Source organism: Polypterus senegalus, chromosome 18, assembly GCF_016835505.1.
Source record: "Polypterus senegalus isolate Bchr_013 chromosome 18, ASM1683550v1, whole genome shotgun sequence".
NCBI lineage: Eukaryota > Metazoa > Chordata > Cladistia > Polypteriformes > Polypteridae > Polypterus > Polypterus senegalus.
The window spans coordinates 13329452-13349652 of NC_053171.1; the positions used below are offsets into that span (position 1 = coordinate 13329452).

Genomic DNA, 20201 nt, shown 5'->3' on the forward strand with positions numbered 1-20201 from the left:
TATTTTCTAGCCATTTTGTAGAATAAACGTTTGAGATGTGTTACTGCTTTTAGGCTCACCCTGTATAATGGGTGTAACCAAGAGGTGCCAATCTACCCGACCACAAATGCGACTCTCCCCCCTTCGCGACTACCATCCCTGTCCACGCTCATTTTCTGCAGTCTCAGTGTACCAGTTCAAAAGTTTCAAATCACATCATTTAATAACTGCAGTCAAGTCCAAATTCTAACATTTATATTTATTCTCTGTTCAGTGAAACTGACCTTCAGCCACATTCAGACATTTTATGATGAACATCATAAGGCAGAACAGCTAAAACACAATAAGCGGTGTGTTGATTTCCACCTCGCCAACCAGAATTGGAGTCCTTTGGTGCGGCACCTGAAGTGCATAAAGAGGCGAGCACTGTTAGCTGTGAACAGCGCAGCGGGAGACTTGATTGTGTCTGGGCCATGAAAACTGAAAGGCTTCAGTTTATTCTCGGAGACGGCCAGTGTTCACGATCCAGTGTGAAAGAGAGTCACACCTTTCCAGGGAAACTGCCATTCTCAACCTGCTCATCCCACTTTGACACCTAAAAAAATAAATTGATTGACTTAATGTTCATTACTGCAGAAATGTAAGATGTAGATTATGATGTACTGCAGAAATGTAAGATTAAGAGCATCTCCTTGTTAAATGGAGTACAGAATTGATGGAAAATGAGTGCGGGTGAAAAAAAGCCCCTGAGGCTCGTGAGCATATCTTAAAGCGGCCTCCAGAGCAGCATCAGAAGGCACACAAACTCTTACCCAAGACACTGGGCACAGGCTCTTGTAGACCCGACGATACCACTGGCAAGGAGTGACTTCCTGGCCCTTTGCACTCATTGCCTTATTGCAGCGGTGATAATCTGCACAGAAGTATAAAAGAATGAAAAAAATAGTCAATTATGCACTTGCATGTGAAATTCTTTTTATGGGCTAGAAGATGACATAGTGAATGAAGCTCATCAAGGAGTCATGAAATACCCAAGGTCAACTGGAATGAAAGAAATCAGAACAGCAGGACTACACAATAAAAGATCAAACAGGGAGTCTGAAGGACGTGACTAAACCATTAACAATGAGCACAGGAATTATGGGAAATCTAAATACCAATGCATACAATGTGCAGCATCCAAAGAAACATTTGCCTCCCAAACTCATAGGGCTGTCACCTCCAAATAAAGGGGTTTGGAACAGAGAAAGCATGGGATCAGCTGCCCAAATTCAGGTGTACAAACCTTTTTAGAGACTTACCTAAGAAGACTTGAAACTGGGATTGCTGCCACAGGAGCTTCTAAGAAAGTGCTGAATTATGGGTCTGAATATTTCTAGAATGAGAGATTTCAGGTTTTGATTTTTAATATATTTGAAAACCCGTGTTCACTTTGTCATTATGGGATACCGAGTGTAGATTGAAGGGCAACAATGTCAGATTTATCCATTTAAAATGAAATCTACAGCACAGTAAAGTGAGCAGAAAGTCAAGGGCTCTGAGTACTTTCTGAATCCACTCTATATGGATATACAGTAGATATTTAAAAGTCAAGCGGTTCTTCAAGCAGCAGCAGCTGTGCTGGAGGGGAACGTCACCACAGATGAGGCTGATGAAGCTGATATGTCCATCCATCCATCCATTTTTTAAATTACAACTTCATGGACATCAGAAGCCTATCACAAAAGAACTGAGCAAAAGACAGGAACCAACTCTGGGCGAGATGCCAGCCGATTACAGTTAGCAAACCCATTATTTTAACATGGCTTTCTAATAGCTTCATTTTAGTGTACCGTATATACTCGCTTGATTTTACTGTATAATTTCTGGTATTTTATAATGTCGTCATATAAGTCAACTGCAGAAAACTCACGCTATTGGTCCAAGAGATTATGTGAAGCAACGTTTGCACTGTGTTCTGTTTTTTGTATCTTACACTCTCATACACTGCGGTGGGCTGGCACCCTGCCCATGGATTTGTTCCTGCCTTGCGCCCTGTGTTGGCTGGGATTGGCTCCAGCAGACCCTCGTGACCCTGTGTTAGGATATAGCGGGTTGGATAATGGATGGATGTATTTCAAACTCTCATACACTGCGGTGGGCTGGCACCATGTCCATGGATTTGTTCCTGCCTTGCGCCCTGTGTTGGCTGGGATTGGCTCCAGCAGACCCTCGTGACCCTGTGTTAGGATATAGCAGGTTGGAAAATGACTGACTGACACTCTCAAACACCTTTATCGTAAGAGCATCCCTTATCTACGATGGAGCGTTCGATCAGAAGGAAATATGAAGCTGGTTTTAAATTAAAAGTTGTTGAAGTGGCGAAAGAAATTAGTAACTGCGCTGCTGCTGCAACAAAATGCGCTGTGTCTCAGAAACTGATGAGAGACTGGAGGAGACAAGAAGATATTAAAAAAAAAAAAATGAGTGTCGCATTTTTGAACGGGTGTATAAGTCAGGGTCTGATTTTATGATTGATTTTTCGGGTTTCAAGACCCGACTTATACAGGAGTATATATGATACCCCTGATATTCTGTATATGCATTTAATTATCATTTTTTATCATATCTCCAGAATCCATACTAACCCCTACTTTCGCTGCTGTTCCGTTTTCGGTTTTCTGTGGTGCCAATCTGCACCACCACCACCACCACCACCTGATCAGGGCACCGTGCAGTCCCTACCTTGATGGATGGGAGGCCAGAGGTCCACATGACCCTCATCATCATCTAATTCTTCCTCGTGAAGCCTGAAAACCAAGAGGACTGATTGAGGTCATTTATGTGAGGGAGTTTGGGGGCTGTTTGGTCTCGTGGACTCGGTTCCCCTGAAGATTTTGGTTTTTGTTTTTCCAGCCGTCTGGAGTTTTATTTGTTTTTTCAGTCCTCCCTGGTCATCGGACCATACTTTATTCTTTGTTACTTAGTATTGCCTAATCTTAACTTAATATTTTTCTTTTTTCTTTCTTCATCTTGTAAAGCACTGTGAGCGACATCATTTGTATGAAAATGTCCTATAGAAATAAATGTTAGTTTTTCTTCTTATAGATCGGACTCACGTAAGAGACTAAGCTTTTAATTTCAGACAAAGCAACAGAAAGCGTTTAGCTTGTACATCAACGTCACCCTGTCTCATTTCAGCTCTTACTCGAGAGTTTGCGTGTATATGCAGCTTTTTTCCCCCTCTACAGCATTTGCTTGCAAATCAAGGTTTTGGTCATTAAGATGCCACGTCTTTTTTATGCACAAAGTTTGCTTTAATCAATACCATTTTAGAATAAGCAATTAAATTGAGGGAGCGGATTCTCTTCCCCTTTTTTAATTAATTTATTTATTTACATATTTTTACTATTATTAAAGTTTTACTCTGCTGGCATAGCTCTCTTTCTCATAGGTGGGGGGTTGATTTGTTTCGAACCCAGTTTTGTTAAGCTTGACTTGCTTGTATGGAATGTTATTTGATTTTAATAAAATCAAAAAAAAAAAAAAAAAAAGAGCTTGATTATGTTTAAAGGTCAAGGTTTTAAGCGCAGGACAAGGCTGACTGGTGGTCTAAAGGCTTGCCACAGTTCATGTGTTTAGTTCACATTAGAAAGATTTGCTAGAAAGGCAGCCTCAGTATATTGTAATCTGCTATAAATAGAGACATGGGTCCAAGCCGGCATGGAACATACATTAAAGTCGTGAGTAAAAACAATCAAATACAACGGTTGTGGGATTTTAGCGCTTGGGAGGGTTGGCTCTAGGAGCTCAAATGAGTTGGTCTTGCTGAGGAAAAGCCAAAAGTAATTATATTTACAGTAGACACATATGCTCTATTTGCTCATGATTCGCAGTAAACAAAATCAATTATTTTGCTTTTACTTTATTTCTTGATTCTTAAGGCCTCTGCAAGTGTCAGAATTGTTGATGTAACGGACAGCCAGCAGGGATGCCTCCATAACGGAAGGACCAGGGGAAGGAGCTTGCACAAGGAAATACCTCACCCAGAACGACAGAGGACAGCCCCCCTGGTGTGATACAGTGCCACAGGTTTGGAGCATGGAAGCTCAGCCCTGTGGCCACCGCATGGAGAACGGCTGAGTCCTCCTCTGCAAGACTGCAGCCACACCTGGAAGTGTAGCCAGAAGGAGATCATGGGACACCTGGAGCACTGGTGCTCAGCCAGCGGCCACAACTCGAGCAGCCAGAGTTGGCGGTGGACAAAGCTTGCTGGAGGAGTGAAGGTGAGAGAAAGAAAAGGAAGGGAAAAGAAAGAAGAAAGGGGCAGTGCATTGGTGCTGTGCTGTGTAGCGGGGAGCAAAGGAAAAGCACTTCTCCACTTCAAATAAGCAGGTGCTGTGTGGCAACACTGGGCTACGTGTCTGTTGAGTCCAGGTTTGGGGAACTGCACACTCCCTGTTGTCCACATTGGATATTTTGATTTCTGAAAAAGACCATCCCAGGAGACTATAACCTGAGAGCACTTCAAGAGTGAAAACACTGACCTGGGCGGTACTAGACCACGGGAGTGACTTTCAACAGTATCACTTAGTGTGTACCCAAATACTAACACTGGAGGAGACTAGTTCAGAGAGTCAGAGACAAAGGCATCAATGCAGGTGAAGAGGGGCACACTGTCTAGAGGTATCACTTGCACAATTAGAAACAATCAGTTGCTGTCATCGGCTTGTTGCATCTAACATACCTTTGGGATGCGAGGCCAAACCTCTGCAAGCCACTGATAAACCATTTACCAGATGGAGTGGACCACTTATTATCAGTATAAGACCATGAGCACTGGCACAGCTAAATTCAAGTACAGTTTAAACCTAAAGAAGTGCACCTGATGTGTGTGGTGATGTTTAACGCGGGATGATGCTCAAGATTGTCAACTGTTTAGTGTACTACTTTACTGTCACTAGTCTAAGGGAATCATAAAAGTAAGAATCTCAACAGCAGGGGTGCCCTACTCCGGTCCTGAAGGGCTGCAGGTTTTCATTCTAACCCTTTTCTTAATTAGTGACCTGTTTTTGCTGCTAATTAACTTACTTTGAATTCATTTTTATTGACTTGCTCTTGAAGACTCAGACCCCTTAATTGTTTCTTTTTCCTTAGTTAGCTGCCAAACAATAATGAGATACAAAATGAGCCAAAACAGGACCAGCAAACTGTGACCACCATACAATATCTGAAAATAAAGAAAGGTGAAGCAAGAATGCTGATCTGCTCTTCGAAAAGAGAAAATCCACAATTTTAGAAATGTCTGCTATTGCACAATGAGAGCAGCAACAAGCCACGGAATTAAAGAACGAGTTAAATTAACGACAAGAATCGGCGCCTCATTAAACAACTAGCTGGAGTGAAATTGGTTGTAATTTGAGGCCATGACTTAGCTGGTCTTCTGTTTGCTCACTCACTTCACATTTCACTTCTGTTTGGGTGCCATTTAAGGAAAGAAGCAATTCAGCGGAACGATGAACAAATTCAGGGAAACATTTCTTAAAAACCAAGTCAATTAAAATTAATTCAAAAGAAGGTAATTAGCAGCAAAAACAGATCACCGATTAGGAAAAGGGTTTAGAATGAAAACCTGCAGCCACTGCGGCCCTCCAGGACTAGAGTTGGGAAGCCCTGTCAACAGACTATGAAGTTGAATTTTAAATGGAGTTTTAGCAGGACTAACACTCTGATTGGCACAATGAGTTGTCTGCATCGTGGACAGTTAAGAGAATTTCAGTGCATGTTAAGTTTACCATCCTTCAACTCATGCAGTAGACCCGACTATCAATGTCCACACTGGAAAAAAACAAAATGAAACATTTCCAAGCTAGACTACCAGTTCTGCAAGAAGCACTTTTGGAGTAGACAGGACCTCAGAATGAAGATTAATGTAATGATGTGCGTCTCACCAATCACTCGTGGCCTTCTTACATGTGTCTCTCTTTGCAGTGTCCCTTACCTGAATAGTCTGCTGCCATCTTTTCTCAACCCATTTCTTCAAATGTCACAGTTTTTGCTGTACATACGTCTGGAAGAACTGAACCTGTACTAGAGATGCCAACTCTAAACCCATCTCCCCTGTTCCACCAGTTTAAAATTTGCCATTTTGTCTAAAACTCACAAAGCGTTGTACAATCTGAGCATATTAAGCATCAAAGTTGTAAGAGTCTGCCTCGATCCTTCCAGTCTTGTATAGGGCCTCATTACACACCAGATCTGTGCCCCATACCCCGCCAGCCCACTTGAGAGTGGCATGCTGTACATTTCTCAGAATGAAAATAAAAAACAAAAACACCTCACCCAAGTAATTCTCATAGCAGTGTTTGGTCTGATTGGTGTTGGGGAAGCGGGCATCGAATGGAGCTGTTCTGTAGTTCTTCAGTTTCTCCTGCATAGCTTCTGACATTTTCAGATCTTTGGGTTGTTAGTATTTTAAATATCTTCAGATATCTATAAAAGCAAATAAAGAAAAGGAAAAATTCATTTTAAATTATGAGTTAACTTGCCTCTCTGCACAAAAGAATTACAACTGTCTTCACTCTTTCAACAGAACACAATTGACCATCAAGTTAACCGCTGATGACATTTTGGGCTAATTAAACACATCTAAACCAGAAGCTATTAAAACGATAACATTTTTAGGTTTTGCGTTGTAACGGACTGCCAGCAGCTCAACCCAGCTGGAACTCCCAGAGAATGGAAGGATGGGGGAAGACAGCTACTTTTAGACACTGCTTCCCCCGAGACACTAGAGGGTAACTTCCCTGCAGAATAACAGTGCCCCGAATTCCTGAAGGGCACCATGAGATCTGGAGTTCGGCTCCACAGCCCTGCTGGGTACCGTGGGTGCCGCCAAGAGACGCTGCAGGAGGACTTGTACTTTTTACACAGCCTGGAAGTACTATTGAGTCATGTGGACGGAAGCCCAGAAGTACTTCTGAGCTAATGGAAAACTTGATTTCTCCATCTGACTGGAAGTGCTGGCAAGTCATATTGGCGGAACAGCAGAAGCATGTCCGGGTCGGACAATATATAAAGGACGGCGAAACACCCAGCAGGTGAGCCAGAGTTGGGAGGCAGAGGGCAGAGCTTGCTGGGAGGAGTGGAGGAGAAAGAAAATAAATAATTGTGTGGTGTAAGATAGATAGATAGATAGATAGATAGATAGATAGATAGATAGATAGATAGATAGATAGATAGATAGATAGATAGATAGATAGATAGATAGATAGATAGATAGATAGATAGATAGATAGATAGATAGATAGATAGATAGATAGATAGATAGATAGATAGATAGATAGATAGATAGATAGATAGATAGATAGATACTTTATTAATCCCAAGGGGAAATTCACATACTCCAGCAGCAGCATACTGATAAAAAGAACAATATTAAATTAAAGAGTGATAACAATGAAGGTATAACAGACAATAACTTTATATAATGTTAACGTTTACCCCCGGGTGGAATTGAAGAGTCGCATAGTGTGTGGTCTCCTCAGTCTGTCAGTGGAGCAGGATGGTGACAGCAGTCTGTCGCTGAAGCTGCTCCTCTGTCTGGAGATGATCCTGTTTTAGTGAATGCAGTGGATTCTCAATGACTGACATGGAGTGTCAATGTGGTGCTTTACTGCATGTAGCTGTGATGACTAGAGAGCACAGCAAAGAATATAAAAGAAATAAATCAATTCTTGGTGCTTTTAATGCATGTCGTCATTGTCTGTCTGTCGGGTAAGAGAGGCGACAGTGCCCTCTAGTGTCACAGCGTATAACGCCGTATTTTTTTTATCACTAGCATACACAGCTTTTAAGAGCTTCTTGGCATTGTATCTTTTTACCATACCCCAGCTTTCTTGCCTTCATGTACTCACATCCTATGGAAAGAATGGTACTCGCGTGTTATAACTTGGAGAACGCTTCTCCATTCACTATCCTCTCTGAGATTAGAAATTTCTCAACAGAAAATTCTAAAAGTAATTAAAAAGTCTAATTTTATGTATTCTTGTTTTGTAAACAAGCTACTTAAAACGGCCTACACCTCCCAGCAGCCAGCAGTTACACCATTGGAGACCTTCAGAGTGGCGCAAGTGTTGCTGGGAAGAGGGATAATTAGGCGCTTTCTTAAATAAGGAACTAGAAAGGCACAGAGGTGAAGTCGCGATCTATTTATTTATGTATTTATCTTTCTATTTGTTTTTACTCTTCAGGCTCTGTGGGATTACAAATCAATCACTGTATGGATTGCAGTTCTTGTTGGATTTATGTGCTTGTGCTGTGTACTTTCATCTTGCTTGGATACGTTTTCATCTACAGAGCCCTCCCCTTCACGCCAAATCTTCACTGTACATTTCAATCAGAGGGCTGTCTTCATTCTACTCCCCATCATTTATTACCCACACCTGGACTATGTTTTGGCCCATGTCGTGTTTATCATGTTTTGTTTGGTTTCATTTGTGCAGTTTTGTAAATAATTATCGCCGCAGGGGGAGTTTAGGTGGGAGTTTGCGAATGCGTTGTTTATTGAATTTTGTTTTTTTTGCTTTCTTAATTTAGTCAAATAGGGGGCTTTGCCCCCTGCTCGCTTCGCTTGCCAACCCACCAGGCCAGCGCTATGTGTTAGCCTCTTTGCGGTTCTGCTGCTCGCATATGGGGATGTGGATGCACAATTTGAACAGATTTTAATTTTCATATGAAGTGTTACATTTGCATCCACACGACATATAACTGCCCGTGATTGAATTTCATTTCTTTCTCTCTATTAAATAAAACGACTTTTTCGAATGTTTGGCTCTTGAGATTTGTTAATTGTCTTTGCAAAAGCTATTCTAACGGGAAACTGTTAACGTTTTAATATGAATGGCATATCAAGATATCCTTTGTTGTCTAATGTTATCCCTTGAAGATATACTACATTACCTTTCTTGTAAACATCCTTCTTTCTACACAAATTTGTGCATTGTAAGACCGGACATTGTTAACGGTTGTAGATATTTGTTTTCATCTTCCACATGATCACCACCAACTGTTTCAGCAGAGTCTATTGATATGCATTAAACTAGTTTGCCGTGTTACCGATCGACAATTTTGGCATAAATTTGTTTGACTTCCTCGTTTCTTGGTGCTAGGATTGACCGTATACTCATTTTTTATGTTGATAACCCTTCGTGATGAAATTCTTCAAAAAGATTTGGACATAATATATCTTCTTTAATTGGGACCTTAAAGTGAGGAAAATTTTAAAACTTATAAGAGCCGAGAGAGCAGGAACTGTGTCTGACAAAAGCGTTGAGCGGACCATGGTCTTGTTTCAAAATGTTTGAGAGGAAGGTGGAGACTTGAAAAAATATCATGGCAATATTCTCGTCTTGCGGGACTTGAAAAACTTTTTTCCAAAAAGTCTTGTATCCTAAAGATTTTTTTATATAATAGAGAGATACATTTTTTATCCATTAATTTTGAAACGCTTTCTCATGGGTCTCTGTGTAAGACTGTGCTGGGTGCGCTACTGTGGTCCGCAAAATAAAACAAACAAACCACTGTTTTAAAGAACAGTCAGAATCTGATCATATTCACGCTCACTACAAATTTATATTTCTGGAGTGTTCTGTAACAAAAGTTCATATTAAAAAACAATTACAACAAACCACGTAAAGCAAAATCCAACAATGAATGTTTCTTACAAACGTTTCTTGTAGGCCAAGAGCCATTTTAAGCAACTCAGTTGGACTTTGTTAACCTTCTTTATTCAGACACTCTTTGTGATCTCAAAACACAAATGCAATGTTAATTAAGCTCCTCTATAAATCAGAAGTAACAATACATTACACATCATGCTTACAGATTTCTGCAGATTTCTGTTTCACTGTGTGACTGCTATGAAAGGCACCATAAAGACTGAAATACTAATAACCTTCCCTTAATAAAGGAATGTACCTACTCTGAGTTGACAACCATTTTGATATTTCATCTGTACACGTGTAATTAACATTATAAATAGCCAAATTTCCCCTTGGGGCCAAGTTCTATCTATCTATTGTAGAAGGAGAATGGGCATCCTGGCCAGGAAGGAGGATGGTTTATTACCCAGATGGGAGGCCAGAGCAGAAAGACAGATGGATGGGCTGGCAGTATACTATAGTGGACGGACCAGCGGAAGTCGAGAGTCGGGAGCCGTTCCATTCCCCATACACCAGGTAGCACTGGTCCTAGTATTGCTGCCTAGCTGGGACACCCGTGGGGGTACTTGGGAGTAGGAGTCCGGAAGTGCAGCCCTGTTGGGGTCTCGTCTGCTGCCTTTGAAGCCAGACCTGGGACTGCATTCCGTCCTAAGCCATGTCACTCTGGAAGTACATCTTGGCCACAAAGGAAGTAGGGAGGTCATCCTCTATCAGGACCCAGGGACCCCGACAAGAGCTGCACACCCAAGTACCCCTGTGGGCGCCCTGACTGAGCTGCATTACGAGGATTACTGTCACCTGGCATATCAGGGATGGAACAGCTACCTGACGCTCGGCTTCGCTGGTCCATCCAGTATACGATACCGGCCGGGCATGACGTTATCTTTTTCGCTCCAGCCTCCCGCCTGTGTCATACACCATCCTCCTTCCCGGAAGGGATGATGATTTTTTTTTTTTACTGGATGTTGACTTTGCAGCAATTTTATTTTTCATGTTAGGTTTGACTAACGCTGGTCCGGTAATCACTCCGCTGCACAGCTGACATTGGACAGTCACAACTCCGTCATTCAGTCTGACTTATCTTGCACTGTAATTGCATTAATGAACTTTGTGATTTAGTTTGCACTCTTGGACAATGCTGTTTAGATCACGGGTGACTGTATGAATAAACATAATTACTGTACATGCTGATCGATGTTTTACTGTAACTCTACTGAGCTATCTTCTGCCTTAATCACTTTACTGTACATTTACTTAGCACTGTAACTTTTCCACTGTAATCACTCTGCAGCAGGAGCTGATTTACTCTTTACTGAAACTGAACTACTGCACGGCGTGATTTATTTGGACCGTTTTCTCTGATTTTGCGGTAGCGTAGCAACAGAAATGAAGCTCCTGTTGAGAGATGCTGGGCTCACTCTGCCCGACAAAACGAGAAGTTAAACAATATTGGATATCTTTAGTCAATCATTGCTACCTGGCACCGTCTTTGATTCATTTATTGTTAGATTTCTGTTAAAGAGATGAGACGCGTATCCAAATTTTCTGAACAATTATTGACCAATCTGCAATTTGGATTTTCTTTCTAAAGTCAATGACGATTTTGATTATACAACTTGTACCCTATCGTATTTAAGCCTTTATGAGAAACTCTAACCTGGCTATCACCCCGGCCCAGTCCCAGCACTCAGACTACTTTAACTGTTGGCGTGGATCGAGGTGGGCAGCATTTACTGCAGGTTTTCTTAACAACCCGATTGCTTCATTAGAAACCAGTCCTTGCCAACCTCAGACCTTATTTAATGTTATGGCTCGTTAGTCTGCAATGTTAAGTTCTTAGATTGCAGATTTTTTTTCCTTTCCAAAGATGTCATGTAAATCAGGGGTCGCCAAGTCCGGTCCTGGAGGACCACCATGGCTGCAGGTTTTCATTCTAACCCTTGTTCTTAATGAGTGACCGGTTTTCACTGCTAATTAACTTCTTTTGAATTCATTTTAATTGACTTGCTCTTGAAGACTCAGACCCCTTAATTGTTTCTTTTTTTTAATTAGCAGCCAAACAATAATGAGATACAAAATGAGCCAAACAACTGGCGACCATCACACAATACCTGAAAATTAAGAAAGGTGAAGATCCCAGGAATGTCGATCTGCTCAGGTCCCCAAAAACATTTTATGGGTGCTCTTAGAAAAGAGAAAATTAACAATTTCAGAAATGTTTGCTAAAGCACCACAAGAGCAGCAACAAGCCACGGAATTAAAGAACAGGTTTAATTAACGATGAGAATTGGCACCCCATTGGTTGGAGTGAAAGTGGTTGGAGTCTGAAGCCCTGACTTAGTTGGTCTTCTGTTGGCTCCCTCACTTCACATTTCATTTCTATTTGGGTGCCATTGAACTAAAGAGATGGAGAAATTCAGGGGAACAAATCTTAAAAAAGTAATTAAATTAAATTGAATTCATAAGAAGTCAATTAGCAGCACAAACAGGGCTCTGATTAAAACAATGGGTTAGAATGAAAACCTGCAGCCACGGTGGTCCTCCAGGACCGGACTTGGCGACCCCTGATGTAAATGATTTGAAGCCTAAAATTCATCATTTTCAGTCCGTCACATTTTTCTATTAAGTTTTATATTAAATCAAACAGTGCATGATGAATCCACACAGGTGTAAATGGACACAAGTCAGATGGAGAACTGCTGGCTCCTTTGTCATTCACATCTTATTGCTAATAAGGAGCCATTAAAAACACCAAAGGTGGCTGTTTAAGACTGAAATAAGCAATTAAGGGTGGGGAACCTAAACAAGCGAGACCACTAAAATGAAGCATCAAAACGTCACTTGAGCAATATGTGCTTCATTGACTTATCATTAAGAAACAACAACCTGCAGCCACTGCGGCCCTCTGGGACCGATGCTGCCCAACCCTGGTGTGCATGGTAGCCTTCTCTTTTCTGATGCAGGAAGTGCGACCATAATTATGCTTTTAGATTTAAGGACCACCATTTATACTTTCATCACAGCATTCCACTACTTAGTGATGAAAATGTAGATAGATAGATATGAAAGGCACTATATGATAGATAGATATATAGATAGATAGATAGTAGTGGGCCTAATAGGTACAGCTCTTCGGTGGTTTACCTCACATGTATCAAATCAATATGTGAACAAGTCTGAAGATTGTACTCCCTCAAATCTGTCCTAGTTAGAAAGGGCGTCTGTCATTGTTGCTCTGACCAATTCTTTCTTCCCCTCTTTCTCTCTCGCCGTCTGTGTAACCATTGAAAGCTGTAATTCAGAAACACAATGTTGCCTTGAGTTCATCAGCTGTACACCATTATCGAAACCAAACAAGGGTCTTAGCACATTTCACTTTTGTTAATGGATACATTTCCCGAAAGTGGCTTCCTAAACAAATTAAATCTAAGTAATTAAAGTAAACCTTAGCGTTAATGTTTGCAGTGCGCCACCTGTTGGATTGTATTTATAAAGCATGTAATGTGCTGCATTTGTCATTCCAAAAGACTGAACAACAGAAACATCTGTAGCAAACAAATGCACTGCATTTATCATTCTAACAGATGGTACATCACAAACATTTCTAGAAATGAAATTTTATTACTACAAATATTTGTGGTGTGCCATCTGTTGCAATGACAAAAATACAGAAACCAGACAGACACACAGATAAACATTTGTCCTTTAATTATGGCGGATATTTTAATAAAACTAGAGGTGTTTTGGACGTTGTGAGCATATGACTGAATGACCAGACATGTGGATTACACAATTTTTTAATAGATGTTTTGATAGTATGTGCGATTATCGAGCGTTGGTCACTACAGATGTCTGTTTAATCAGAAACTTTGTTATCTACATTCTGCATGAAAACCACAAGGTTAAAAATGTTCTCAGCCATTACTAAAAACTACATGGGGTAAGTAAAATATGAAAAAAATGCTATTAGATGGAGTACTCCTTTCATTAACCTCCTTAGCATCAGGCCCGAGTGTTACCTGGGCAACGGTGTAGGTGTGTCTAGCATGAGCGTCAGGACCAAGTGTTACCCGGGCAACGGTGTAGGCGTGTCTAGCTTGAGCGTCAGGTTTGGTAACGGTGTAGGTGTGTCTAGCATGAGCGTCAGGCCCAAGAGTTACCAGGCAACGGTGTAGGCGTGTCTAGAGTTAGGATCAGGCCGAGGGTTACCCGGGCAACGCTGTAGGCACGTCTTGTGTAAGCATCAGGCCCGAGTGTTACCTGGGCAACGGTATAGGCGTGTCTAGCTTGAGCGTCAGGTTTGGTAACGGTGTAGGTGTGTCTAGCATGAGCATCAGGCCCAAGTGTTACCAGGCAACGGTGTAGGCGTGTCTAGAGCTAGCATCAGGCCCAAGTGTTACCCGGACAACGGTGTGGGCATGTCTTAACAAGAGCGTCAAGCTAAGTGTTACCCGGACAACGGTGTGGGCATGTCTAGCATGAGCGTCAGGCCCAAGTGTTACCCGGGCAACGGTGTAGGTGTGTCTAGCATGAGCGTAGGCGTGTCCAGCGTAAGCATCAGGCCCAAGTGTTACCCAGCCAGTGGTGTAGGCATGTCTTCTCCTGGCTTCATAATGGTGTCCAATAAGAAATGACCCTTATCAGCAGTGATGACGAGGAGAATTTGTCTTCAGGCAGTGAAATTGAAAAATGTGTGTAGTGTGCTGTTCACATTATTATTCATTATTATTATGTATATGATTATTAAGCTTTCTACACTTTTCACTTTGTAATTTTGTGTTTTGCTTGGTTTACAATAGAAAGAAGAGATTTAATGAAAATGTAATTTTTCAACCCAAAAAATGCAACGCTTTTTACTTTTTTTTTTGAGAAAAAAAGTAACGCGAAAGAGGTTAATTAATGCTTTATTGCTGTGAAACATCAGATCACTGAAAAATGTTTGCATTTAAATCTGGAAAAAAAGTTTTGTTTTTTTTTAAACTCTCATTAGTAAGGAAACACTGATTATGCAACTCAAATCCCTTTAACTTCAGTTACAACTTGCCTTGAAAGCCTGCATCATATTGTAATCTTTCCAATTAGCCGATAAAAGGGGTCATTTTGCCTAACTTCTCACCACATCGAAAAATATGCCTGAAATGATGGTGTCACTTTTGACAAGTGTCCCTCTGGGATAGTAAAAGTCAGCTCTGGTGTAACCGATGGTCATCACATCTCATTGATCTTTTACCAGTGTAGACAGATGGTACCATTAAAGCAGTTTTGTAAGTTGCCAGATCTTAAAAAGTGAAATTATTCAATTTTAATAAAAAGAGCTGACTAATGTGGTGCTTTTTGTTCATGCTGTTCAAATCTCATGTACTTTTCTACAGTTAATTCAAAATAAAGCAGCACGACTCACAACTCCAACAAAGAAGTACAATAACTTGGCCCCGTTCTTAATAACTGTACAGACTTCTGTGTTGTGTGTTTAGTGCCAACGTTACAGCACTCCCCCTCACACAACGCTGTAAATAAAGGGTTTTGTTCTTCGTTACTTTACTGCACATTTGCAGCTGGCTGAGCCTTTAGTTAAGAAGACTTAACTGTCTGAGCGGTGCATGTTCTCCTGAGTGGAGCTGCTGCTGCTGCCACCGCCGAGGCCCTTTGGCTCAGTTATAGAGCTCTGCTTCAGAATAATTGTGGGTCATTCTTATGATTCAACACTACTAAGTCTGTCCCATCAAACTTTTTTCACTTTGTGATGTCTGTGAAGTCACGTAACCTGGATATGTCATCTCCAACTACAGATATCTTTAAGACATTAACATGCATCAGACAAAAAATCTAAATGAACTGCTCATTATTGGCCTTACGGATGGATCCATTTCAGAGTGTGCGCACACTGGGTTAAAAAAATAAAAAACAAAACACACACATACAAACAAACACGCACAGCGTGTTCAGAATGCATTCAGACACTGGTCTTACATTTCATTGTATTGCAGCTTGCTTCCTCACATCAAACAACAGTCAATACTCCCAGAATGGCAAACCATAAACAGGATTTAGGGATTTTTTTCTATTATATAAAAAAATCCTTTGACGCAACAACACTTTTTGGAAGAGAGATTTTTTTTCAAGACGAGACTTTTGCCTCGAGATTTTGAGAATCCCTTGTCTAGGCTCTCGTATGATATCTACAATTTAGAAGAAATTCAGAAGTAATTTTCTTGTTTTGTTGTACTTTTAAGCACTTTGTTTTACCGTTTGTATTTCAATTAATTTTATTTCTGTGGAGTTTGCTACTTAAATTGTATCCAAATGCAATGAGCAATGCACACACGGGTGCAAATGACACTGCATGTTAGAAAAGCTACAGCTTCAATTTTACATAAATTTGTGTGCTAATTAGTAATAAAAGACGTCCTCAAGTTCAGTCCACCAAAACTGTAGGTGTCCATTGCATCCATCTTCTGCTTTCTGTCCTTCATTAAACAATTATTTCCCAGTTTGTTTTTTGTGTCAATAAATAATTACAGAATGCTATTTTTTAGGGGTACATAGCATGCATTTGTGTGCTTTTTTTTTAAGATTTTGCTCTTTTTTTGTGTTCAGGTCATTTAAGCCTGGTCTTAGTATTTAGTTCACAAATGAATTGTATACTGAAGTAGCTGCTTACCGTTAGTATTCAATGTCATTTGCACCCGTTGTCTGTGCTGCTCATCACTAATCATTTAATGGAATTAAGACAGACCTATTTACTTGCGAAACTGGTGGGAATAAATTATTATAAATTAATACACTTATAATGTTTCTCTTCAGCTCTTAATTGTTTCTGTGTCTTTTACCCTTTGGTTATTGTGTGTCTGATACGTTGGGTTTTATTGTATAGCACTTTGGTCAGCTTTGATGGTGTTTTTAAAATGCTTTATAAATAAATAAATACACACAACCACTCTGGTACCCCAAGACTGAACCTGGGAACCCCTGTACTCGAGTTTTGTCCGCCGTTCTAACACGTTTCTGTATGAAATGCACTTACCTTATCGAGGATTATTGGCAGCACCACGTGCATACAAGGATCAATAAAACAAAGCTCGACTAAAACCGAGAATATCCTGCAGTAAAAAGAACAGTTACATGACTTTGGTGAATACACGCAAATGTTACAGTGGCCTTCTAGGACTCGTTCTCCACACGTACACACAGGAGAAAACAGGTCTGTTTCCTGCCTCCGTGAAAGCCCATCGCCTGCGCCTTAATTATCCACTTAATGGCAACACCAGCCGTGCAGTTTAGACCTAACGGAAAGCTGACCTCGCCCCTCCACAAGCTTTCCACTAGCTGGACAGCCCCTCTTCTTTTTGTTTTTCTACATGAAAAACACGCATTTGGAATTGTGCTGTCTCGGCGACCCTCTTACAAAACATTTTTCTAAATTGAATCAATTTAATATGAAGCGCCCAGGTGTCGCGCAACCCGCCCCTCGCAGCCTACCTAGCGATGCTGGCGCCGGTCTTCTCGAGCAGCGGACGTTCCCACGCAAAGCATTCTGGGTGAGGGCTGAGAATGCCGGGATACTGCGTGGAGCGGCTGGCTGAGGCTTTAAGGTGTGTCGCTATACTGTACTGTATACACTGAATATACACTAGACACTGGCAACAGGGATTATTGCTAATATAGTAATGGAATTGTGTGCTAGTGTACTGTTCATTCTTTACTGTATTTATTTATTTAGGACTGGCAGAGTGATAGCACTGCTGCCTCACAGTATGGAGTCCTGGGTTTGCATCCTGGGACTTCCCTGTGTGGAGTTTGCATGTTCTCTTCATGTCTGTGTGTATTTCCTCCAACTGTCCAAAGCCATGCAGGTGAAGAAGGGTTAGAAATTGACACGATATTTATTATCTCTGGTAATTTTTTATTAAAGGTGGCACAGTGAGGAGACCAGAGATTGTGTCTCGGGTCCTTGCTGTATGGAGTTGGCATGTTCTCCCGATGTCTGCGTGGGGTTCCTCCTGGTGCTCCACTTTCCTCCCACAGCCCAAAGACTTGCAGGTTAGGTAAATTGGCGATCCTAAACTGGCCTGAGTGTCTGGCTGAGGTGTGGGTGTAGATAGTGCCCCATCCGGGGTTTGTTTCCGCACTGCGCCCTATGCTAGCTGGGATCCAGTATTCAGAATCCAGGCTCCAGTACCCCCAGCGATCCAGTTCAGGACTAAGTGGGTAGAAAATGGTCGGCCTTTTTTATTTCTGTCTTTATGTATACATCATTATCACTGTGCTGTCATAGTCCATGTGACAATAAAGATCTCTAATGTAATCTCAATGTGCAGATGACACAACCTTCATTCATTCCACTTTGTGGTGTTGTCCTGTCACCTGTACAGTCCGTCCCTAAGCCACCAAAGAGTGCCCTTCTCTTTTCATGTATGTAAAGCGCACCACGTCATACTGTATTTCTAATATATGTATAAATGTATGTGTCCAATACATTTTGATCCTGATTCAAATTCCGATTCCGATTAGAGGGCAGCCGTTGGCTCACTTCAAATCCCATTTCTGTTTGAGTGCTGTTTAAGGAAAAAGTGAAGCAATTCGGAGGACTGCATCTTAAAAAATAAGTCAATTAAACTGATGGGGGCAAACAGTCCATTAACAGCAGAATCGGTCAATGTTGCAAACGTGGATGGAAGAAAAGCCTGCAGACACGGTAGCCCTCCAGGATCGGAGTTGGACACGCCTGATATACATTTACACTCCCACCCATTATACTCGTCCTGTAACTCCCTGAAAAGCGTCCCATTCTTGTGCCGCCTCCGTTATTTTCATTTCGATGTTTCAAATGAGCGTCGCGGTGTCTTTATGAACCTCACAAGCTCGTCTGTCATTTTCCCCCTCTCTTCTTTCTTATTCGTTTATCTGCTATCAAGTCTTCTCATACTGATTGGAGGTGGGGACAGAAACGAAAGGGCTACCGTGACACATCATAGCATTTTATTTCACGTACTGCCGCAATTTTACGACACATTCGTGTGTCGACCCATCACAGCCACAGAGTAGGTCGCAGCCCGTAGTTTTAAGAAACACCGCTCGGTTTATGCGCTTGTGGCGAGGAATGGGCGGAGAAAGTGACGTCATGTTTGGAAAACGCCCCCAAAACCCAGCGCGCGGGCGACTCCTGCACAGGGAAAAATTTCAAACTACGCGACGATTCGGAGTGACGCGGCGTCTGTGTATTCAAAATGGTGAATTTCAAGGAGAGGTTGATTAAATGAATATGAGGGGTGAATATGACGCAACAGGTCAGGAAGGCGTGCAACACCTATGAAATGCATCTGCTCATCGTGTGGGTTACCTCACCCCTCCCTCACCGCTTTTGGTTAATGGATCTGACACTCTCACCTTTTCCTTTCCTCCCTCCTAAAGTCGGCAATCGCAGGCACAGCTCTTCATCCATCAGCAGAGTCTCACATCCTCTGCTGTGACATTGTTAACTAGGCAACATTGACCAGACACTGGTCGCAACAGGTATAAACGTGTTTATTAGTCACAGCGCGCGCGCGTGCTCGCCTTGCATTCGCGCGGACGTCACGCGGGAAGTGTAAATCAGCCTTTAGGGATTCGATCAAACATTTAGCCGCATAGCCGCAGTTGTTACGCTGTGCACCCCCTTTTAAATCCAATACAAGCATAAAAAGCTGAGTTTCCTTCCGCCGAGATCTGTTTCCTGTGATTGCTGCGCTCAGGGACAATAAAGAGTTTCTGCCAGTCTTGGGCTCTTTCCTGATATGGGGCTTGTGTGTCTCAACCTTGAGTCGTCTCCTCTTTATCCATTCCCACTTTCCTTTCATTGTCTTGATTATTTGTTTACACTTCTTTTCTTATGAATGAATATCCCTGAATAATCTGTTCTTGTTTTGCAGATTCGCCTTGTTCAGGCCAGAGGCAGCCAGGGTGATGCCTGGTAAAGGTGGGGTGCTGGTCTGGTGATGGTAGTCCAGTTTGGACAGTTAATGATGTCATCTCTCAAACGTCCAGTGTTGAACAATAAAAATAATCCCCTGAAGAGCACCAGCCTCCATAATGCCCAGGTTCAAGGCAGGGGTGGTGGTTGGGGGGTGGGGAGGGATGTATGGGGCCGAGATGAAAATGCAAAAGGGGGAGGATGGGAGGTGGACTGAGAGGAAAGGAAGGATGTGGGAGTTTCCAGTTTAGGCTGCAGCTGCGCTCGGACAATCCCAACAGTGAGTCCTACGTGGTGATCAAATCACCACGAATTCTGAGGGGGTCAATAACGCTGGCACAAGAGTGGGCAGACTGTACTCCCAGCAGCTTGGAAATAACTTTGGACACCCCCTGAATTTGTCTCAAATAGTGCGACCCTGTGGGACACCCTTCACAGGACAGAGATCAGGTAAGTCATACTTGATGGTTGACTCTTTGGTTGATGTGTAGCACTAAAAATGATAAAAAGTAGAGGAGAATGGGGCGACGCTAAGTGGGCAGCATGTGAAGGTGTCTTTTTGACAGGCATGG

The 20201-nt window shown here is 41.9% G+C and overlaps 2 protein-coding genes across 4 annotated transcripts in view; one reads left to right on the top strand and one right to left on the bottom strand.

Annotated features, from left to right (window-relative positions):
• Positions 1–219: 219 nt before the first annotated feature.
• On the bottom strand, positions 220–17252 carry LOC120518714 (cytochrome c oxidase subunit 6B1). 3 transcript variants are annotated; one of them, XM_039741641.1, is made up of 4 exons: positions 17160–17252; positions 6301–6450; positions 792–892; positions 220–574 (listed from the first exon to the last, which is right to left on the bottom strand). In XM_039741641.1, exons 2-4 carry the CDS (start codon positions 6404–6406, stop codon positions 521–523), a joined length of 261 nt encoding a protein of 86 aa, XP_039597575.1. In that variant the 5' UTR covers positions 6407–6450; positions 17160–17252; the 3' UTR covers positions 220–520. The 3 variants fall into 3 exon arrangements, with proteins under 3 accessions (XP_039597575.1, XP_039597576.1, XP_039597577.1); XM_039741642.1 differs by lacking the exon at positions 17160–17252 and adding an exon at positions 16705–16918; XM_039741643.1 differs by lacking the exon at positions 17160–17252 and adding an exon at positions 7462–7482.
• Positions 17253–19865: 2613 nt separating this feature from the next.
• The window catches only part of rasip1 (Ras interacting protein 1), a 62664-nt gene continuing 62328 nt past the window's right edge, over positions 19866–20201 (top strand). The window contains exon 1 of the mRNA XM_039741442.1: positions 19866–20079. The gene's annotated coding sequence lies outside the window, so the exon portion shown is untranslated. The remainder of the gene's footprint in view (positions 20080–20201) is intronic.